The following is a 19055-nucleotide window of genomic DNA, read 5'->3' on the forward strand; positions in this document are numbered from 1 at the left end:
GCTCAGACTCACGTGGGGCCGGGGGGTCTGGCTGCGGTAGCTCTTTCTGTTACTCCTTTTGTGCCAGAAGAAATATTCACAGGATCACAGAATGGTTTGGGTTAGAAGGAACCTTAAAGATCACCTAGTTCCAACCCCCTGCCATGGGCAGGGACTCTTCCCACCAGACCAGGCTGCTCCAAGCCCCATCCAGCCTGGCCTTGAACACCTCCAAGGATGGGGCACCCACAACTTCCCTGGGCAACCTGGGCCAGTGTCTCACCGCCCTCATCGTAAGGAATTTCTTTCTGATATCCAATCTAAATCTACTGTCTTTCAGTTTAAGGCCGTTACCCCGTGTCCTGTCACTCCACTCCCTGATAAAGAGCCCCTCCCCATCCTTCCTGTAGCCCCCTTTAGGTACTGGAAGAGGCTATAAGGTCTCCCTGGAGCCTTCTCTTCTCCAGGCTGAACAACCCCAACTCTCTCAGCCTGTCCTCACAGCAGAGGTGCTCCAGCCCTCTGAGCATCCTCATGGCCCTCCGCTGGACCCGTTCCAACAGGTCCATGTCCTTCTTGTGGTGAGGACTCCAGAGCTGGACGCAGTACTCCAGGTGGGGTCTCACCAGAGAGGAGCAGAGGGGCAGAATCCCCTCCCTCGCCCTGCTGGACACGCTTCTTTTGATGCAGCCCTGGATGCGGTTGGCTTTCTGGGCTGCAAGCACACATTGCCTGCTCATGTTGAGCTTCTCGTCCACCAGCACCCCCAAGTCCTTCTCCTCAGGGCTGCTCTCAAGCCATTCTCTGCCCAACCTGTATTTGTGCCTGGGACTGCCCTGACCCAGGTGCAGGAGCTTGCACTTGGCCTGGTTGAACTTCATGAGGTTTGCAGTCCTCTGTTTCACTTTGATGCAGGAAGGTTGGACAGCATTTACCCGGTGAAACTCAGTAACCGCTGCAGAATGTCCTGAGCTTTGGAGATGGAAGGTGAGAGATGAAGTATTGCCCCTTGACAGATCAAATTCTGTTCTTCGTTATGCTGACATGAAAGGAGTTGCTTTATCACAATCACCCCTTGGTCCAGAGGGCACATTTACTGGAAGAAAATTAGCATAGGGAATAAAATGTAATTATGCATAAAAAATGGCTGGGAAAATGTTGTTTGAGCATCTTGGAAATATAGTTTAATAAGGCAATAAAAAGAAACAAAAACCACAAGGTTGACATTACTGGAAAGCACGCTAATAGAGCTTATTAAAAAGCACCTCTGTCAGAACTATTGAGGTTTCACCGGACAATTAGACATGCGCTGTGTACAAATGTTTCTCTAAAGGTAATTTTCTCTAGGTGCTGGAACTGTTTTTGGTTCAGCTGATCTCCACCAGGATTTTGAGATGACTTTGAACCTGATGCAACTTCTCCATAAGCACTATAAAGCCTGGCCCCCAAAACTTGTTTATTTTGTAGTAAAATCTGCAGTCGGGAGAATCCATGTTGTTGTATCCACTCTGGAGCTGTGCTGCTCTGCAAAGCTTTAATTAACTGCAGGTGTATTTAAGTGTTAAGCTGTTCCGAAGTCTGATTGACGAACAATGCATTTTCTGTTCCTGCAGCAGAGCCTGGCTTAGCGACGCGCTTTTCCCTCCTCCCGTTTCGCTGCCAAAGCCGCTCGTGCCCACCGGACAGCGGTTTATTCCATCTCAGCTGGGTAAGATGGTTTCCACCACGGCACGTCGTGGTGCTCCAGCAGCTGCGTGGGATGCCTCCCTTCACTCCAGAGTGTCAATGTTTCACCTGGAGTTTCCCCTGGCTGGCAGCCGCCGGAGGGGCTTCGATTCCAGTTTCCCCAGTTCCTAGGCTTGCTTAGCGTGGGTTTTGGTGGGGCTGGACTGGAAGGAGGGAATGAACTCAATCTGCATTGGCCACAAAACACTTAACTACGCCGCTTTACAAAAAGGTGCTTGGAACTTTTTTCCCCCCTCCTGTTCCTTCCCGCTGCTGTGGAGAGCGGGGACAGCCGTGCGCGGTGGCTGGGGCTGAGCCTGAGGACAGCACGGTTGCTCCGTGCTGCGCTTTCAAGCCTCCCCTTCCCAGCAAACGCGGACCCCCCCTGGGTGAGGAGGCAGGTGGCAGATGGCTGGAAGCAGAGAGGCGCGGGGAGGAACGTGCCAGGGTTTCCTTGATATCCAAGAATCCAGACTTTCCCCGGACTGGACAGATTTCCTACAGCACTCAGCCCTACCATGCATTCACGCGGGCAAAGGGCAAAGTAGCGGTGCCAGGCTGGGTGCCAGCCTGCGGGGGAAAGGATCCGCAGGTCCTGCTGGCTCGTGAGGTGGGTGGCTGCTGGTTTCACCTGCGCCGAGGGAGCAGGAGGGCTCTGCAGCGGAGACGGTGCGGGAGCAGGAGGAGAACCCTCACTTCAAGCCCAGTGAGAACACACAGGCTCAACGCTACGAATTGCGTCTGGTTTGTTGATGAAATCAAAGTCACACGGCATTAAAATGGGTCTTTATCCACCGTTTGGGATGGTAGATAGGAAAAGGATGGGCTCACAGGAAATATGTTGAGGCACATGTGGGGGTTACGATGAAGTGAACTTTCACAAAGTTTTTGCAGCATTTTTCTGGCTCTAATCTGCAGCTATTTCGCCTTCTGTCTGTGTCAGCAGAAATAAGAAGAGCTGCAAGTCCTAAGGTGCTTAACTGCTTGTGTGCCAGTTTATGATCTGTTGCCTCAGAAACAAGAAATACCATTCGGGAGGGGAAATACCGGGCAAGTGAACCCGACGGTGCCATTCCCTGTCCTGCCGGAGCCATGGCAGATCCTGTGCACTGCTTTACAGCAACATTTTCAAAAGTATCCCGAAATTCAGGTGGCTGATCTAAAACTAATGAATCATGGAAGAGTCAGTGTTTGATTTCTGGCAGCACTTGGCAGACACCCCCAGCTGAAATATACATGGAAATGAGATTTAAAGTGCTTCGAGCTGAGGACTAAAATGGACATTGGCCTTAAAATATCAGTGTCTCAGCACCTCTAAAACCTCACATGGGTATTCAAAGAACGTAATTTTTCAATAAAGGCTTTTGAGATCTTTAGAAAGAAAGGCAAAGAAGAGAGGCATCACGTTTTTTACTCCAAAGCTATTTAGTCTAAGAATGAATATTCCCTGTTTTTCCTAACAGTTATTCTTTAGCCTCCTTGGTGAGTTAACCTCTCCTAGCGCTGCGTCTGGCATCTGCTTAGCCCCATTGTTTTATCGAGCATCGGGAGGAATGGAAGCTTTTAAGATTTTCTCTCTGAGCTCTCAGAAATCTCGCCTCATCAGCATGCTGCTCTCGGCAGACGGGTTTTTCTTCAGCTCCAACACATGCATATTGATCAGTCATTTTCTTTTGTTACCTAGCATCCTGTCATCGATTTTAATTGTTCGGTATTGAAGAGGAAGCATTCAGTCCACGTAGAATTACCAATGATGAAATTTTGCTTTCCACCCCTTTCGCCAGACGGTGCCCGCAGCGAAGCCCTTAGGAGCTGGGGATCTCTCTCTCTCTCAGCTCGCAATCTGCACAAATTATGCAGCACTCAATTTTTCTCTATTAAATCAACTTCTGATTCTCTGTGACAGCTTTCCCTGCCGCATGATTTCACACTTCGGTGGTTTTGGTTTGTTTCTGAGGTGCCATGCGGGTTGTCTTTTTTGTTTCAAAGGGGTGGTGGTGGGAATCTGTTTAACTCAGATACCTTGCTCGTGTCTTCCCAGTTCCCCGGTCGTACCGCTGTCCTTAGATCTGCATGACTTCAGGTGACTCCTAGCGAGTCCCTTTCTCTCGCGGCTCTTCTCTGGCTCCTCATCAGCCCACAGGGCTGCTCCTGGGCTGTTCCCTGTTCTCCTGCTGCTGGAGTGGGACAGCTTCTCCAAGAGGAAACTGTAGCTTGGTCCTGTATCTGATAGAGATACGAACTTTCCCATCCCCGTGGTGCAAAATACCAAACCCGGGAGCCGCTGCGATTCATTAACTCTTCTCCTTCTTCCGGCAAAATATCTTCTTAGATTTAGATTGTTTCCATCTTTTGAAAACATTCCTGTGCTCTCAGAGGGCCTTCATGACAAATATTTCCTGAAGGCTCTGTAAGAATGAACCTTGGTCCCCTCCTACTGTCTCTCTGATTCTAGGTTTTCCTTTACTTTAGATAACAAAAAGGATCCTATTTTTAGCAGCCGGCAGTCAATGACACAGGAATTCATGAGTAGGGAGGAAAGGATGTGAACTATCCAAATAGATTTTTTTTTTTCAAATGAGATCTCTTTACATTCCTATCGCCATAGTAATAAGCTATGAGTCACTGTTACACTGAACTATTACACTATTATTGTAAACTCATGTCATTAGAATCTGCTAATGTGAACCACAAACCTTGCCTGGCCTCAGCTTAGCTGGGTTCAAGAAGATGTTGGCCGTTTATAAGGGTAAGGACAATATTCCCTCACAAATCTTATTCCCAGATGGCAAGAAGTAAATGAAATCATATGCAACCCTATCTTTCTACTCCTAGAGTTTCTCTTCTCGCTGCCTTTTAAGAGAATTCATCGTGCTTCATTGTAATGTCACAAAAGATGTTTTATTTTATTTTATTTCTTCCAGTTTGCCAGCTGTAAACCGGGTCCCAGCACTCCCAGCTGGCAGAGTATCCATGCCATATCACCTGAGAGCAGCACTGGCTCCTCCCAAAGCTGCTCCCTGTGTTCAGTCCTGCCACGGCCAGCCCTCAGAAGGAGATTTAAGTACCCAGGGACACTCGGAACTCCTCTGCTTCAACAGCAAGTGGCAAGGAGGGGATCTTCTCTGGCATTTGCTAAGCTGATTTCTGCCAGGAGTTGTGGTGTCTGGACTGAGTGTTTTTCTAGAATTTTGTTGAATAATAAAATGTCCAAAATGGTCTTAACTACACACGCAAAGCTTTACACGATAGAACCAACAGTCCTTGGCCACCCTTCATCACCTGGAAAAAAGGAGTCAGGCCAGGTGTACCCGCTTCTCTGGCAGGGTCTGGATGCTTTGCATCAGGCTTATTTTGCACTTTCAACAACGAGGGGAAAAGCTCTGAAACGCTTTCTCAACCCCCCCCCCATGCTGCTCACCGGCTTAGAAAATGTTTTATGATGGAGATTTACCCTCCACAGAAAAGGCCAGTGGGAAAACCTTTCTGTACTTAGAAGCTGTGACATTCCCAGGGCGAAAAGAGGTATTGGCATGTGAAGTGTCTTTCATTAGCCTCTGTAAAGACAAAGCAATGCGAAGAAAGCTTTATTCTAAACCAGAGCACAGCAAGAGCTGATTATTACACTGTGGTTCAGGTATGTGGTAATCAAGATCTTGTTATAATTATGTCTTAAACCAAGCATCGATTTTATATTAGATTTGAAGGAGGCAGCAAAGTTATAATTTGTTACAGAGAGGGTTAAATGGCTTTCGATTTGTGTACTGAAAAATCATAAACTTAGAAGAAAAGAGTAAGAAGAAAAAATTTGTCTTGGTCATAAGCTCTTTGCTTGTTTCCTGGAGCTTAAAATCCAGGGGGTATTTTCAGTGGAGGAAATAAGAGAACAGTGCAGCGTTTCTGTTGGGACGCAGTGGTGGTGGGATAAGACGTGTGTTTGCAGAGCAAAAGCTGGTTTCAGTAAACATACTCTGCGAACCAGAATTCACCTGTTAAAACCAGGCCTTCAGCTACTTGACTTCAAAGTGACCTCAAAGGTGAATTTAAAATGACTTAGCACACCGGCACTCAATGACGGGCCGGAGATACGTGGCAGTACACAGGATCACTTAGGGAAAACCTGCCGGTGTGGTTTAGGCTGGCATTTAGCTTGTGTTTTGAAAACAACTATTATTAAAAACTTGCTCCAGTTGGAGGGTTTTAAATCACTGCTCCCTCCTCCACTGCATGGTCCTTGCCTTGTTTCTCAAAACCCAAAGCAAAGGTGCCAGGGGAAATCCCTGCAGATAAAGCGCAGTGCCTGCCTTTGTTGGCTGGAGAGGAAACCGCCTTGTACTTTGTTAAATAATCAGCTGCTGTTTGATAGAGTAAGGTCCCTTCAATAAACCTGGAAGCGTTTCCATGAAGAAAGAATAGCGGGCAAATTTTGTAGTGAAACAAGGTCAGGCATTCTGCTTGCGGACGCACACTTGCCCTATTCTGAATGCAATAAGACAGGCATTGTCGGGTTCCCCCTTGCTTTAGCAAACCATGCCCGTACCAAGCAGTTCAATAAGCACATTAACTGCTATTGTTTGCAAGAATCACGGTAGCTAATGCATGGTCACTTACAAACAGCGGTTTATGATGCCTTAAAAAGCCTTTAACTAGAAACGCAGCAACAAATGCCATGGCCCCAAACACTACTGAACTGTGACAGCAAATGCCTCTCCACGGCTGGTCTGAAAGAGCAACTTCAACTGTAACAAGAAGAAAATTATATATCCGAGAGCCCCTGTGAACTGTAAGGTGAACTCTGCAGTGCCTCAATAAGCAAACTAGAGTTTAGACTAGTTTTCTACAACCCAAGTGAAAATGAAGTTAAAGTTCACGCTTGTGATGATGATCACCATCAACCATCAAGGATCCTTTACAGCTACTAAAGCTAGTAATGTCCGTGCGCTGATTATTAAAATCACCAATCTATGCACTAAACATCAGTTTTACGGTAGCCAATATTACAGGAGTGGAAAAAAAGAAAGACAAAGAGCTGGACAGTGCCAGTAAGTTTCATTGAAACAATAAGTAATTGGCCCACAAAGGCAGGAAACCATGTGCCTTACGAGAATGAGTGCGTTTTGTGCGAGTGCATGCGTCGTGTGCCTGTTGCGCAAAGGCTCCCAGCCAGCTGACAGGGAACACGAGCCCCAGGGACATCAGTGAAACGCAGGTGTCGGAAAAAAGCCTTTACTCCACAACAGAATCAATGGAAGGAGGGCATTGCCTGCTCTATTTGCCATGGTGTTTTATTTGAAGTCAAAAAAATATGGGAAACCCATCTCTGAGACTTTTTCTCAGACGGCAGCCTTCCTAACTGAAAGGCACCTGGAGTTATTCAACTTCTTAGTCTCCCCTAAAGCCTGGTCCAGAGTGGAGGTGGATACACCAGGAAACTGCTTTTCCACTTCAGATTTCTACTAAAATTTCTTCTTATTACAACAAACCACTTGATTCAGCAGCACCACTTCACAGGCTCTTTTATAAATAGTGACTTTGCCTCTGCCCTGAAGAGCTTACAACCTACACGAGACAGACAAAATAAAGCAAATCAGGAAAAGTAGGATGAGCAGAATATTAATGATGAAACAGGAGAAGGTGCTGCTTGGAGATGTGAAGTGGGCTAAGGATTAAGATCTTTGTGGAAGCCAGCTCCATTTTTTCATCCCTCAGCTGACTCAGGTTGAAATAACCTACTGAATGAATAAATGCAAGAGCAATGCCTGACTTTTGAGGGACCCAAAATGCTGAGTTAGTTTAAAATAAAACAGAAAATTTGTGGGAACCCGATTCTATGTGAATGAGAGATTTTTTTGGTTTAAAAATGTGGAAATGCATTTTTCACTGCTGAGCTAGAAAACTAAAACACAGTGTTCATCTTTGTATGCTCATGTGGCCACTTGTGGTCTTGTCAGTGCACATTTTAAATTTTCATTTCTATCAAAGTCTGTGGTAACTCTTAAAGAACAAGGCTCATTGTGGGCCTAATCCTGCCCCATTGATCTAAATGAACGGGAGTTTTAGCATTGCCTTCAGGGGGAAGATTTTCAGCCTAAAATAAGAGAATTCAAAATATGGTTCTGACTTTAAAAACACTGTGGTAAAATCAAGCATATATAAGTCCCTTTTTGTTGTTGATGCTTGGCTCAGATCCATTTTTAACATGCTGTTAGCTATCAGAAATATGACACTGGCTACCCAAGTGCATGCTCTGGGGTAAAACCTGTTTTTAGTTGCTATATAATCTCCTTTTATAACATGGTTAAAAGATCACAGAGACAGTTCTGGAAAGTAATTAAAGCATATTTACCAAATATTAAAAATTGCTTAGCACAGGAATGTTTAACACAGACACATAGGAAAAACAAACAGCTTCTCAGTTGGAAGCTCCGCGTTACAGAGACCATCATTGTTGAGTGCCTGCACAGCAGCAAACTAGATGGGACTGGCGGCCTCTTGCTTCTGTAGCACAAAAAAAGAGTAGAAGGAAGGAGTAAGTGTCCTGCATTAGGTAGCACAAGGGAAAATACTGGAGTCACACCATGCATTTGGCAGGGTACAGTGGCCTTCTACAAAGCCTGTTTCATCAGAGGCATCTCAGGAATTTGTCCTAATAAGCTAAAAATGTGTATAACTGATGTTCTGTGATCACAGTAGTGCCTGACATCAAACTACAAGAACAGCAACCAGTAAAGAATGAAACCCGATACAGAAATTCCCAATTAACTCTCATGATGGTTACTATCGTGCCTGGTGATACTGAGAGATGCACCGTTTTATCTATTTTTTGTCAGAAAAAAACTAGATCGCCAAACTGCAAACACTTTAAACCTAAATATATAGACAGCAGCTTTCATGGGTTCAAGGTACTAATTAGCCTCATATTCCTCACTCTCTTAATCTTTTTTTTTTTGGCCACTGACCACCAGATGTAATTCTGAATGCATCCAGATCAATGAAGCTCCAGCTATGGACTTGTGAGCCATGAACCATAGGATAAAGATGTTGGACAAATCCATGAACGCTGAAATTGGCAGTATGGAGCAAGCAGAAGCATTCAGCAGCTGGGAAACTGGAGAATTGCTCACCCTCAGAGGCGGCAAGGAGAAAGCCAGACCTTCTGATCCCTCCATACCCATCGTAACCTCGGGACCTATTTTTAAATACGGAATGTGGATCCCCTAAGCGCCTGGGCCGGGCTCCACACCTGCTCACTGCAGGCTCACGGCCGGCCAGGAAACGGAGATGAAAGACAGTGGCTTGGTACTCTTTGCCTCAGGATTGAAACGTTCCTCCTGGACCAAATCCGGGCAAAGCCACGCCATTGCTTTCTGTCCTTCCATGTGGTGGGTTCCAATGTGCCTGTCACAGCAGGGAGACATCCCAGGGCTGCTGCAGCTGCCACCACGTCTGGGAGGAGGGCTGCTGGCGGGCCTGCTCCCGCCCGCCAGGCTCTGAAGCCCCCTCATGGCGGGCCCAGGCCCGGCCACCCCTTCCCGCCTCTACCCGGCCTCCGCTCCCAGCCCCGACCGTGGGCCCCGCAGGGCGAAGGGACCCTGGATGCAGAGAAGGCGCGATTGACAGCCTCTCCACGAATGGGAGCGGCGGATTTGGCAGCCGGTAGCCAATCACAGCCCGCAGCGGCTCTTAAACCAGTAATCCCTCCCGCCTCTTGTCTGAGGGTGGGGAAGATGTGCGTGGCCGCCATCTTGTGTGTGTCACCCCCACCCTTCTCTTTCTCCTCCTTACGGACTCCCTCCCCCTCCACCGTCCGCTTTCGGCAGCCCGCCGCACCGTCCCGTCCTTCGAGGCGGCGGTGGAGGCGGCATCTGGGTAAACCGTAGCGGGATAGTGTGGCGGCGGCAACGGGGTGCCACGCTCAAGATGGCGGCAGGCGGCGTTTACCTCCTTCCCTCTGTGGCGGGCGGGGCGGGGCGTGCGCGCAGCGGCGTGCTCAGGTGACGTCAGCGCGCTCTGGGCATGGGCAGGTGGAGGGAGCAGGCAAAGTTTGGCCGGCGGTAGCGGCGGAGGCGGTGGCCGGGTCGCGGTTGCCGCTGCCCGGCGAGGGGCTCGGCTGGGTGTCGGGGCGGCCGGGCTGTGCGAAGCAGCAGCTCCTCGCCTCGCCTCTCTGCTCCCTCGCTCCTGCGTGGCGCTCCCCCTCGCGGCGCGGAGGGCGGGAGGGAGGGCGGCGGGCGCGGTGCGGCCATGGCCGAGGACCCCAGCGCGCTGCCCTGGTCCATCAACAAGGATGACTACGAGCTGCAGGAGGTCATCGGTGAGCGGCGGCGGAGGGGCGGGACGGGGAGGCTCGACCCCTGCCCGGCGTTTGTGGGCGCTGCGGATGGGCTTGTGTGGGGCACCCCCTCGCTGAGGGAGGTGTGTGTCTCCGCTGAGGGAAGTGGGGGGGTCTGTCCCCCCTCGGCTGAGGGGGGTCCTGTCACGCACAAGGAATGTGTGCCCCCGGCAGCGATGTGTTTGTGGGGAGGGCGTGAGGGGGGGTCTCGGCCCCCAGCCCCGAGGGGGTGTGTTTCTCCGCTGAGAGAAGTCGGGGGGGTGTCTGTCCCCCCTCAGCTGAGGGGGGTCCTGTCACACACAAGGAGTGTGTGACACATCAGCGATGTGCCTGTGGGGAGAATGTAAGGGGAGGTTTGTCCCCCCCCAGCCCTGAGGGATGTGGAGATCTGGGAGACCCCTTTACTGAGGGTGGTGGTGGGGGACGACTGCCCCCCCCCCTCAACTCCAAAGCGGGTGTCTGGGGTGCAGGCCCCCCTGCTATGGGATGTGTGGGCTCAGGGAGGGGTTGGGTGGGTGTGAGGGGGCTGCTCCCCCTCCTCACACACGTGAGGGACCCACAGAGGGGCCGTGGGTCAACTCTCCCCCACGCTCTCCCCCCAGCAGAGGCTTGGAGCAGTCATGGGGGGCACCCCCCTGTCAGGGGGCTCATCTCCAGCCCCTGTCTCCCTCCTCACCTCGTGCTTGCCTGAGGGGACAGAGTGGGACAGGGTCCACACTGCGGGGACTCTTCTGTCTGCCTGCCACCCCGCGAAGTGGGACATGCTGGCTGTGTCGGAGCAAACCCCACACCTCTCTCCTTCCAGGGCACCCCCTTTCATTTTAGGGGCACGACTCCTCTTGGCAGTTTCGGAGCCCTGCATTGCTTTGGTCCATGCAGGAGATGAAGGGTTTTGTAGTGCTGCCGAATGAGCCTTTTATCCTGGGTTTCTGCTGCTGCTGTGGATTTTCATTCATTGTCCTCACAGCTCGAGGCCCCAGCCCTTCTCTCCATTAAATGATTTTTTTTTTTCCCCCCTCACTGTCTCTTGACTTTAAACTGCACAGTTACCAAAGGCCTCCCGCTGTACTGATTTATTGGCTGTCTCAACCATTTTGTTGGGGTGTGTGTTTGAGGGATATATTGCTCTAGGGCGAGTATGTGACACATCTGAGGTGGTGCCACAGGTGACTCTAAGGTCAGTGCCTCCCGTCTCCCTCTCCGGAGGCACTGAATAAAGCAGGAGGTGGCAGGGCAGGCTCCTGGCCAAAGGCTTTTAGGAAGGAGGTTAATTTTTAGAGTAATCTTTGCGGAGTGCTTTTATTTGAAGTTTATAAATGATGTAGCACTATCATGCCCAAGCCTTCCATCTCTGCCTCGTGGGGAGACTTGTTTTCTGTTAAGGAGGGTGGGAGAGTTTGTGAAAATGCTGTTTTAAGAGATTAAATTCTTGGCATTGTTTAAAAGTAGGAAGGAACTAAAGCTGTGGAGGGGGGGAAGTCCTTCTGGAAATCCCTGTTGCTCTGTGGGATCAGGCTTTGTTCTCTCCCTTTGCTCAGCAGTACTTTAGGAAGGAGGCAAACTCCTTGTAAAGACAAGGTGTAATCTTATAGATCAATCCTTTAAACCTCCTTTGGAAAATGTGCCTTGGGGAGGATGATGTTCAGCCTCTTTGAGGAGCAGGAGGTAAAGGTGCGGGGAGGAAGGGGGAGAACGTGCCATCCATTTCCCAGGGAAAGGGATCTGTATTTTCACAGAATTTCGTGGAATTTTTCAGAGTCGGAAGGGACCTCTAGAGATCATCTAGTCCAACTCCCCTGCTAAAGCAGGATTGCCCAGAGCACATTACTCAGGACCGCATCCAGGCGGGTCTTGAAAGTCTCCAGAGGAGGGGACTCCACAGCCTCCCTGGGCAGCCTGTTCCAGTGCTCTGTCACCCTCACCGTAAAGAAGTTTTTTCTCGTTTGTGTGTGTAGGAAATGCTTTTTCCCTTTGGGAGCCTACCAAGGGGTGCTCTGGTAATGCAAAGCAGGGATTTGAGCTTGAGTATCCAAGGATAGGAGCAAATGGACAATCTGCCTCTTTGTAGCTGAGGAGCAGAGCGGGATGGGAACAAAAGGGAATGTAAATACGCTTCTGCTCTTAGGAGAACTTGCTGCTGGAGATGTGCACCCTACAACCTCAAAGTATGAGGAGGAGCGCAGAGATCTGTCATCATCTCATGTTAACTGACAGAACTTAGGGAGAAATTAGGAAAGAAATATTTAATTTCTTCTGTATCTTCTCCCTGTCCTTCTGTAAACTGAGTTTCTGTATGTTGCCTGCTCAGTGAATGATTGTGTTGGCTTTCTGGCCTGCGATGGAGTGTACACTGAAATGTGTATATTGCAAACATATGGTTTCTCTTTTTAACTTTCCCATCCCCCCTTACTCTTTTCAAACATTGGTGTGTCTGCCAGCGTCCTGGATGGAGATGTGACACAAGTTTCCTAGCACATACATGATTTGTGGGAAAAAATGTCACTGTGTTAACTGAGCTGGACTGCCTTGTCTCCTGCTTCATGTCTCCTGTAAACCTCAAGGTTTTGTGGTTGTTTGTTTGTTTTGTTTTTTTTTTTTTTTGAGCTCTCTTTACCTCTGTAGTTTTCCAGCAGGGAAGAGGCGTCCTGGGGTGGAAAGAGATGAACCTTGCACTGGTGCTTTTAAAGGATTTAACTTGTTTCCTGATGAAAAACGTTGCTCTTTACACTTAGAGTCTGACATTCAGTAGATTACCAGCTCAGCTCTTTTCCCACATCAGAATAAAGGAGATCCATGCGTAGTCCAATTCCTTAATTTCTGCTCGTTTGGCCTGAAAATAGCCATACATGGCTTTCATTTGATATGGATGGCTCCATACCATTTTGGGGCAGGAATTGAAAGAGCAAGTTTTCTATCTGTAAGGAGAACTTCTCCTGTAAAACTGCCCTCCTGATTCTGGCTAATACTAAAAAAAAGGATTACTCAGCACTGGGGATGACTCATGCCACTATAAAGGTATGGATTAATGCCTGTGTCTGTTGTGCTTGGTTAGTGTTAGTTACTGCTGAGTAGCCTTTGTAGGTTAAATATCTTCTGTTCTACTGAATCGAGGAACCTTGTTCAGGATCAGAACCCGACTTTCATTTCAAAAAAGGATAAAATGGACATGGGGTAGGAAAAGCAATTTATAAAGCTTTTCTATGAAATGTATACCCAGAGTAGCGATAGTCTTTGCAGGTGAATATCTGGAGATCTATCTAAGAATCTGGAGACATCTAAATTTTCATCTAAAAAAAATGTAGTCTGTGCTGGTGGTTGTGAAGGTGGTCTTCCAAGCGTGGATTGCATATAAATCACAGCAGTCTTCTTTTTGAAGCTTGGAGAAAAAAAAAAAAAAAAAAATTCAACCTCATGTTGCTTGTGCTGATCAGGTACCTGCACATGCGGGTTCCCTTGGATCTCACAATTCCTGTTGGAAATGCTGGTAGCGGTAGTGAAGTTGGTTGGAACTGGGTCATTCTCATTTCGCTACTTCTTTGGAAAGATGAGAGCTGTGCTGGCTGTGGCTGTTTGATTTAGGAGCATCCTCTTCTCTGTGAACAGCCTGTGCCAGAAACAGAAGATAAATTAGTGGTGGGAGTCCTCCCTTGCTCTATTCCTGTGCCCTTTCTCCCCTGACAGATTCCTTCATAGCGATGAGGACAATGCAGGCTGTGTGAACAGATGTGGTGGGAGTTTCTTCTCCCCTCAGAAATCAAGCTTAAATTGAAAATTGAAGTCACCATTTACTGAATGATTAGGTTTTTTAATGACTGCGGTTCGTGTAGCTTTTGAGTTGGGCTTTGGCTGTGAATGTGTTGATCTTTTGGAGTTGAATATTTAGATTTCTAGCCACGTTCTTCCCAAGCTCTACATGTGAGCGTATGTATGCATGTGTGGGAGAAATTTTCTTTTACAGGTATAAAGGAAAGTCTTAGAATTAAGATTTCTGCTTCCCCAAGTTTTATCAAAATGTCTGTGTTCATCCATCTTGTGCTTGTGTAGTTATCGCATTTATTGAAAAAGTACTGCCGTAGGAAAAGAGCAGCCTATAAGTGCTCACCAGGTACGATCGAAGTCTTTGGATGTAAAAACCAGGCTGGAATGGGAGGGTCCTGTCCAAACTTTTTTTTTGAAGAGTGGTGAGTCTTATGTGCCAGCTGCAGCCAGTTTCAGATTAGGCATCTATTTAAAACCCATTCAAGAAAAACGTTACACACTATAAAATATAACTGCTTAAGAACTAAATTGAGTGTTTAGACTTCAGTCTTCATGCCATATGTTTTGTTTTAGCGTTTCCTCCTGGGTTCCCACTCCCCCCCCCAGCCTAGCTAAACAAAATTGATTCCTACAGTGTATTCCCAGTATTCAGGCTGGTTAACGCATTTGAAGACTTGCTTTGTGTGCTTATGTGCAAACTTTTTCCACTTAAAGTTGGTAGAAGAGCCTTTTTGTTGTTATATATTATGTTAAAGCTTGTATAAAATTAACTTTGGGCAAATGTAGATCTGATTAAAAAAAATGTTAGTGGTCATTCATAGTACTTGGTCTGCTTGGGCACTGGAGTTGGGTAATGTTGAGTGTTGCAGTTTCTGGAGTGCTTGGACATAGACAAATATATTTTCTTGTGTATTCCTGAGTGAGACCGAATAGCCAGGTTACTCCTGCATCCAGGCTACCTTTCCTTTGAATACTTGGCACATCTCATTTCTTTAAGACTTTTGATACCATTGCTATACTAGAGTAGGGCGAAATTGAGTCGATCTTCACCTCTTGGGAAGTGAAAGCAAAAGGTGTTTAGTTGTGTGTGTGTCTTTTGTTTAGCGTTTCTGTTGCTTGCTCTCAGATAGGAAGGAGGATAAAATGCGCAAGGAAGCAGACTGAGGACATACAAAGCCAAGCGGTGGTGAAAGAGGCTGACCGGAAAGAAAACAACGGTTTTTATCAAAGCCTTACCTGCTGATTTGAGGGGGGGATGGGACAGGACAGGGACGGTTCCTGCTGCTTCCAGCTATTCTGGGGTATTAAGAAAAAAACATATGGGGTGTTTCGTGTGGAAGTAGTTCATGCTCTCCTGTGGTTGATTTCTGTGTGGTAGGTTCCTGGACTGATTAATGTTTAACGCTTTAATTTCTCAAGAATACCATTTAAATAATTTCAATTTAATGCAAATATCTTGGCTAGTGCTGGTAAATTTGGAAGTGCTGTGCTCTTGAGCACACCTGAGGGGTGTATATGCTGGCTGACAGATGCACGCCTGGGAGCCTTGTTCCTTCTGCAACTGATGAAATCTTGGAGAGGCTAAACTCTTCCCCAGAATGTTTATCTATTTAAACTTGGCAGCTTCTATTTTATTTCTGAGTGTTAGCAGCTTGCCCACCAAATCAGTGTCTAGAGATGTAATCTTTTAATAAAAGTTGGAGCTGTTTAAACTGATGGGCAATAACATTGGTTCTTATTGCTAATTGTGTTAGTGTATTGCGAAAAACTGCATTTTGGTCAAATTTTCTTGGAAGAATTCCCCTAAAATGCATGATATCCATTGTAAATCTCTGTAGCAGTAAATTTAGCTGTGGACATGCTAATGGAGTGATTGTAAACTTGGTGTTATTAAACTTTCTTAATAGGGAGAGACAGACTTGAGAGCTTTGTGGGTGTAGAAGAATAGCTGTTGGAGCAGTGGAATTTGGCATTGCAAAATCCTTGAAATATCAGGATCCTGGGACTTTCCAGATGAGTTTAGCCTATTATCCTGCACTCCCTTTAAAATCAAACAAGCGAGATGCAGATATGAAGAACTTGGCTCTCAAAGTTGCTGTAGTTTCCTGTGATTTCACCTATGGGAGTTCAGCCTTGACATTTCTAAAAGAACATCAGACTCCGTCTGTCTTTCTGGCAGTCACGTGGGAAGGTCTTGGAGACAGGGTTAGGTCCCTGGCTGACAGAAGGTCATTGCTCTTGGTGTATGAGAGGAGATGTGGTACCTCCTGATGTGCAAAATAATGCCTATGCTGATGAAGGGAGCCCATACTAAGAACAAAATCAAACTGGTCTGAGTAAAACAAGATTACTGTAGCAAATATTGTAAATACAGCTAAGTAGCAACAGGGTTACAGGTGCCTGACTAGGTCCATGATACCGCTTCAGTATTTCTCGTGTTCCTCTTGTGCATGAATACAAGTGAAGAGATTGACCTTAGTGTGGGATTCTGTCAGCTGTGAGTTTGGTCCCTTTGGTTGTCTGGGTGCATTGTTTGCCTCACAGCACTGCTAATGCGTGGAGCTCTCAAGTTAATTGTCACAGCCTGCATATTGCTTGGTTTTTACCGGATGATGTTGTCCCATCACTTAGCAGGTAGGGATTTGTGGTGATCCAAGTGCAAAAAGGAAAAATCCAATATTTCTTTTCACTGCTACTCAAAAGCTACAGCATCCAGCAACCTTTTTTTTCTAAGTCCTTACTTTCACCACTTCCCAAGGTTCTTGAAGAACATTGTTTCCTGATGTGCATCACTGCAAGCAGAATGTCTGCTTAACACAGGCTTTCTTGCAATTAAGAGAAATTCCACCCCAGGAAAAAAAAAAAGGTTATGTATTTATGTATCAGCCTCTATCAAACCAGAGTCTAACGTGCCTTTCAAGGATTTCTTAGACCTCTTTGGTTCTGCACACTGCGAAGTCCGCAGGGGACAGCTGTCTTCAAGTCTTAAAGGCTTCACAGATCCCATCCATAAATGAAATACAGAGTAAATTCACAGCACTGGTTCACTTTCTCACTGAATCATCAAATTAGCCAAATCTTCCCTCCACACATCCATTAAAGTTTTATACAACTTGTACTGCATGCTTGTGAAACAACACTCAAACTCGTATAACTCAGTCAAATTAAAGTGCATTTTTTAGGGGATACAGAAAAGCTTTTCTGAATAAGGTTTTAGTTTCTGGCCAAATTTCAATTTTCTGCCCCATCCGTTTTGTCTTTAGAGCTTCTGAGTTGGGGGCGGAGCAGAGAAGAATTTCTTGTTTTGTTTCATTTCACTGTTTCATGCTAAACTGACTTTATAGCATTCTCCCAAATGGATATTTCCTTCAGGTAGGAAAGGAACCTATGTAAATTCATCCTGGACAGAAAAGGTACAAGCAGCTGTTAAAGAATAGTGAGAGTTGAAATACTTCAGTGATCATCTCTTACTGTAGTAAATTCTCCTTGTGTTTTGCCAAAATTTTACTGCTTTATAGTCATGAATGGTAATTTAAGCACAAACTCTACTCTTTTTACTGCTAGCACCTTGCTATTAATAAAGCTGTGTGGGAGGATGCTCCGATTCCTTTTCATCCTTCCACAGAATTGTTAATTAAGTTAAAACTGCAGAGTGAAATTTTGACCTTGAGTACCCTCCTGAGTCTTCTGAGCACGTGGCGTGTCCTGTGGTATCCTCCACTCGCTTACTGTGTGGGAGAAGTTAAGTTGCTGTTTGTCTTAGAGCAGAGTTAATTGACAAGTTTTGCAGTTTGTTAGAGGGGAGCGTGTTGTCGGGTAGGAAAATGTTCTAAAAAAACTAGTTGTGAACGTGGAATTGTATTTATGTGCTTGTGGTCAGGGCATGAGATTATTGCATCTTGTGGCAATTCAACATATGTTTTGTAAAACTGAAGTCTTCCTAAACATTGGATGAAAGCTCTTTAGTTACTGTTGGATAGGTTGTGTGTTTTCATTTTTGATTGGGTTTAAGTTAGGCTTTTGCTCATTTTTGGTCTTCAGGGGATTCTAAGTCCACTTTCTTGAGCTCCCGAGTTCATTCCATCTCTCTGAAAAGGAAGCTTTGGAAATGGTGCAGAGTAGTGGAAAATGATGGCATTTGAAAAAGTGAGAGAGCAAGTTAATGGCTATGGGATGAGAGCACTTACAGAATATTTTTCTTAAGAAAATTAGCTGTCCGTGCTCAGAGCTGGTACCTGTTGAGGTAAGTGGGGCAGCTGAAACAGCAGTCGGGCATTTCAGGCCGTCTCCAGCTTCAGGCAGGCAACGCAATATTAGGTTATCTTGATGGTTTAAAAACTCATAAAGAAGATGCTTCTTGTCACAGAGTAAACACTTTGCCTTCAAAATCCCCAGAGATGGATTTCATTATGTCAATTTTCAGAACAAAACCGGAAAGCTACTGTCACTTGCTTAGCTGAGATACAGAGCTAGAAAGGACTCCCAGGGTCATGGGGTCCAGTTCCCTGCTATAGCTGATGCCAAATTGTATAATCCCTATACCAAATTAATGAGTGCTTGTCTTTGAAATGGCGCATGGGGGAATTACAGGCACACGTTCTATTAAACACTCAAACCTCTGTGTGACCCTGTCATCGCTGTATGAAACAGCTGCTTAATGGATTCCCTACGACAGTGGGAACTAACAATGCCTTCTCTTTAATAGCATGTCTCTATAGCTCGGTGTTTTTCTTATGCTGCTTGCTTTACATTCAGGCTGTATCTGCAAGGACACCTCCCAGTTGAAGGCACGGGAGAGCTGCAGCTTGGCGTTTGTACTGTCTCCAAACCTTAAATGTGTTGGCCACGAATATGTCTGATTTGTGATTCCTTAAGAACTGCAAGTGGGAAACGAATCCTTTGGAAACTTGATGTTTTGTATGTCCTCACCTGTAAGAACTTCACCTCCTGTGCCATTTCTTTGTTAACCTCTTTTTGTCTCTCACCTTGTGAGGTTGCATGCCACGCAAGTTGAAAGTTGACACTGTAAGTTCCATCCCTTCACTAAAGTAAAAATTATAATCGAGGATGCCAAGTGCTGTCTAATAAATAACTTGGTATTAACAGCTAAGAAATACCTGGGTATTGACTTCCAGCAAACTGTATTTTACTGGAAAAAGCGTCTTGAGCATGAACTCTTTTCCTGTTGAACAGCTCACCGATGCAAATCTTTATTTGAACAGCTGATGGACCAGCAGCCTGAGCATAGTTGTTTGTCTGGATC

At 46.4% G+C, this 19055-nt stretch overlaps 1 protein-coding gene across 1 annotated transcript in view; it reads left to right on the top strand.

The window, feature by feature from the left end:
• Nucleotides 1-9712: 9712 nt before the first annotated feature.
• The window catches only part of OXSR1 (oxidative stress responsive kinase 1), a 92004-nt gene continuing 82661 nt past the window's right edge, over nucleotides 9713-19055 (top strand). Inside the window, exon 1 of the mRNA XM_063324334.1 lies at nucleotides 9713-10015. Within this exon, the coding sequence (XP_063180404.1) occupies nucleotides 9946-10015 (70 nt within the window). The 5' untranslated portion in view covers nucleotides 9713-9945. The remainder of the gene's footprint in view (nucleotides 10016-19055) is intronic.

This window comes from Chroicocephalus ridibundus, chromosome 2, assembly GCF_963924245.1.
Source record: "Chroicocephalus ridibundus chromosome 2, bChrRid1.1, whole genome shotgun sequence".
NCBI classification, from domain to species: domain Eukaryota; kingdom Metazoa; phylum Chordata; class Aves; order Charadriiformes; family Laridae; genus Chroicocephalus; species Chroicocephalus ridibundus.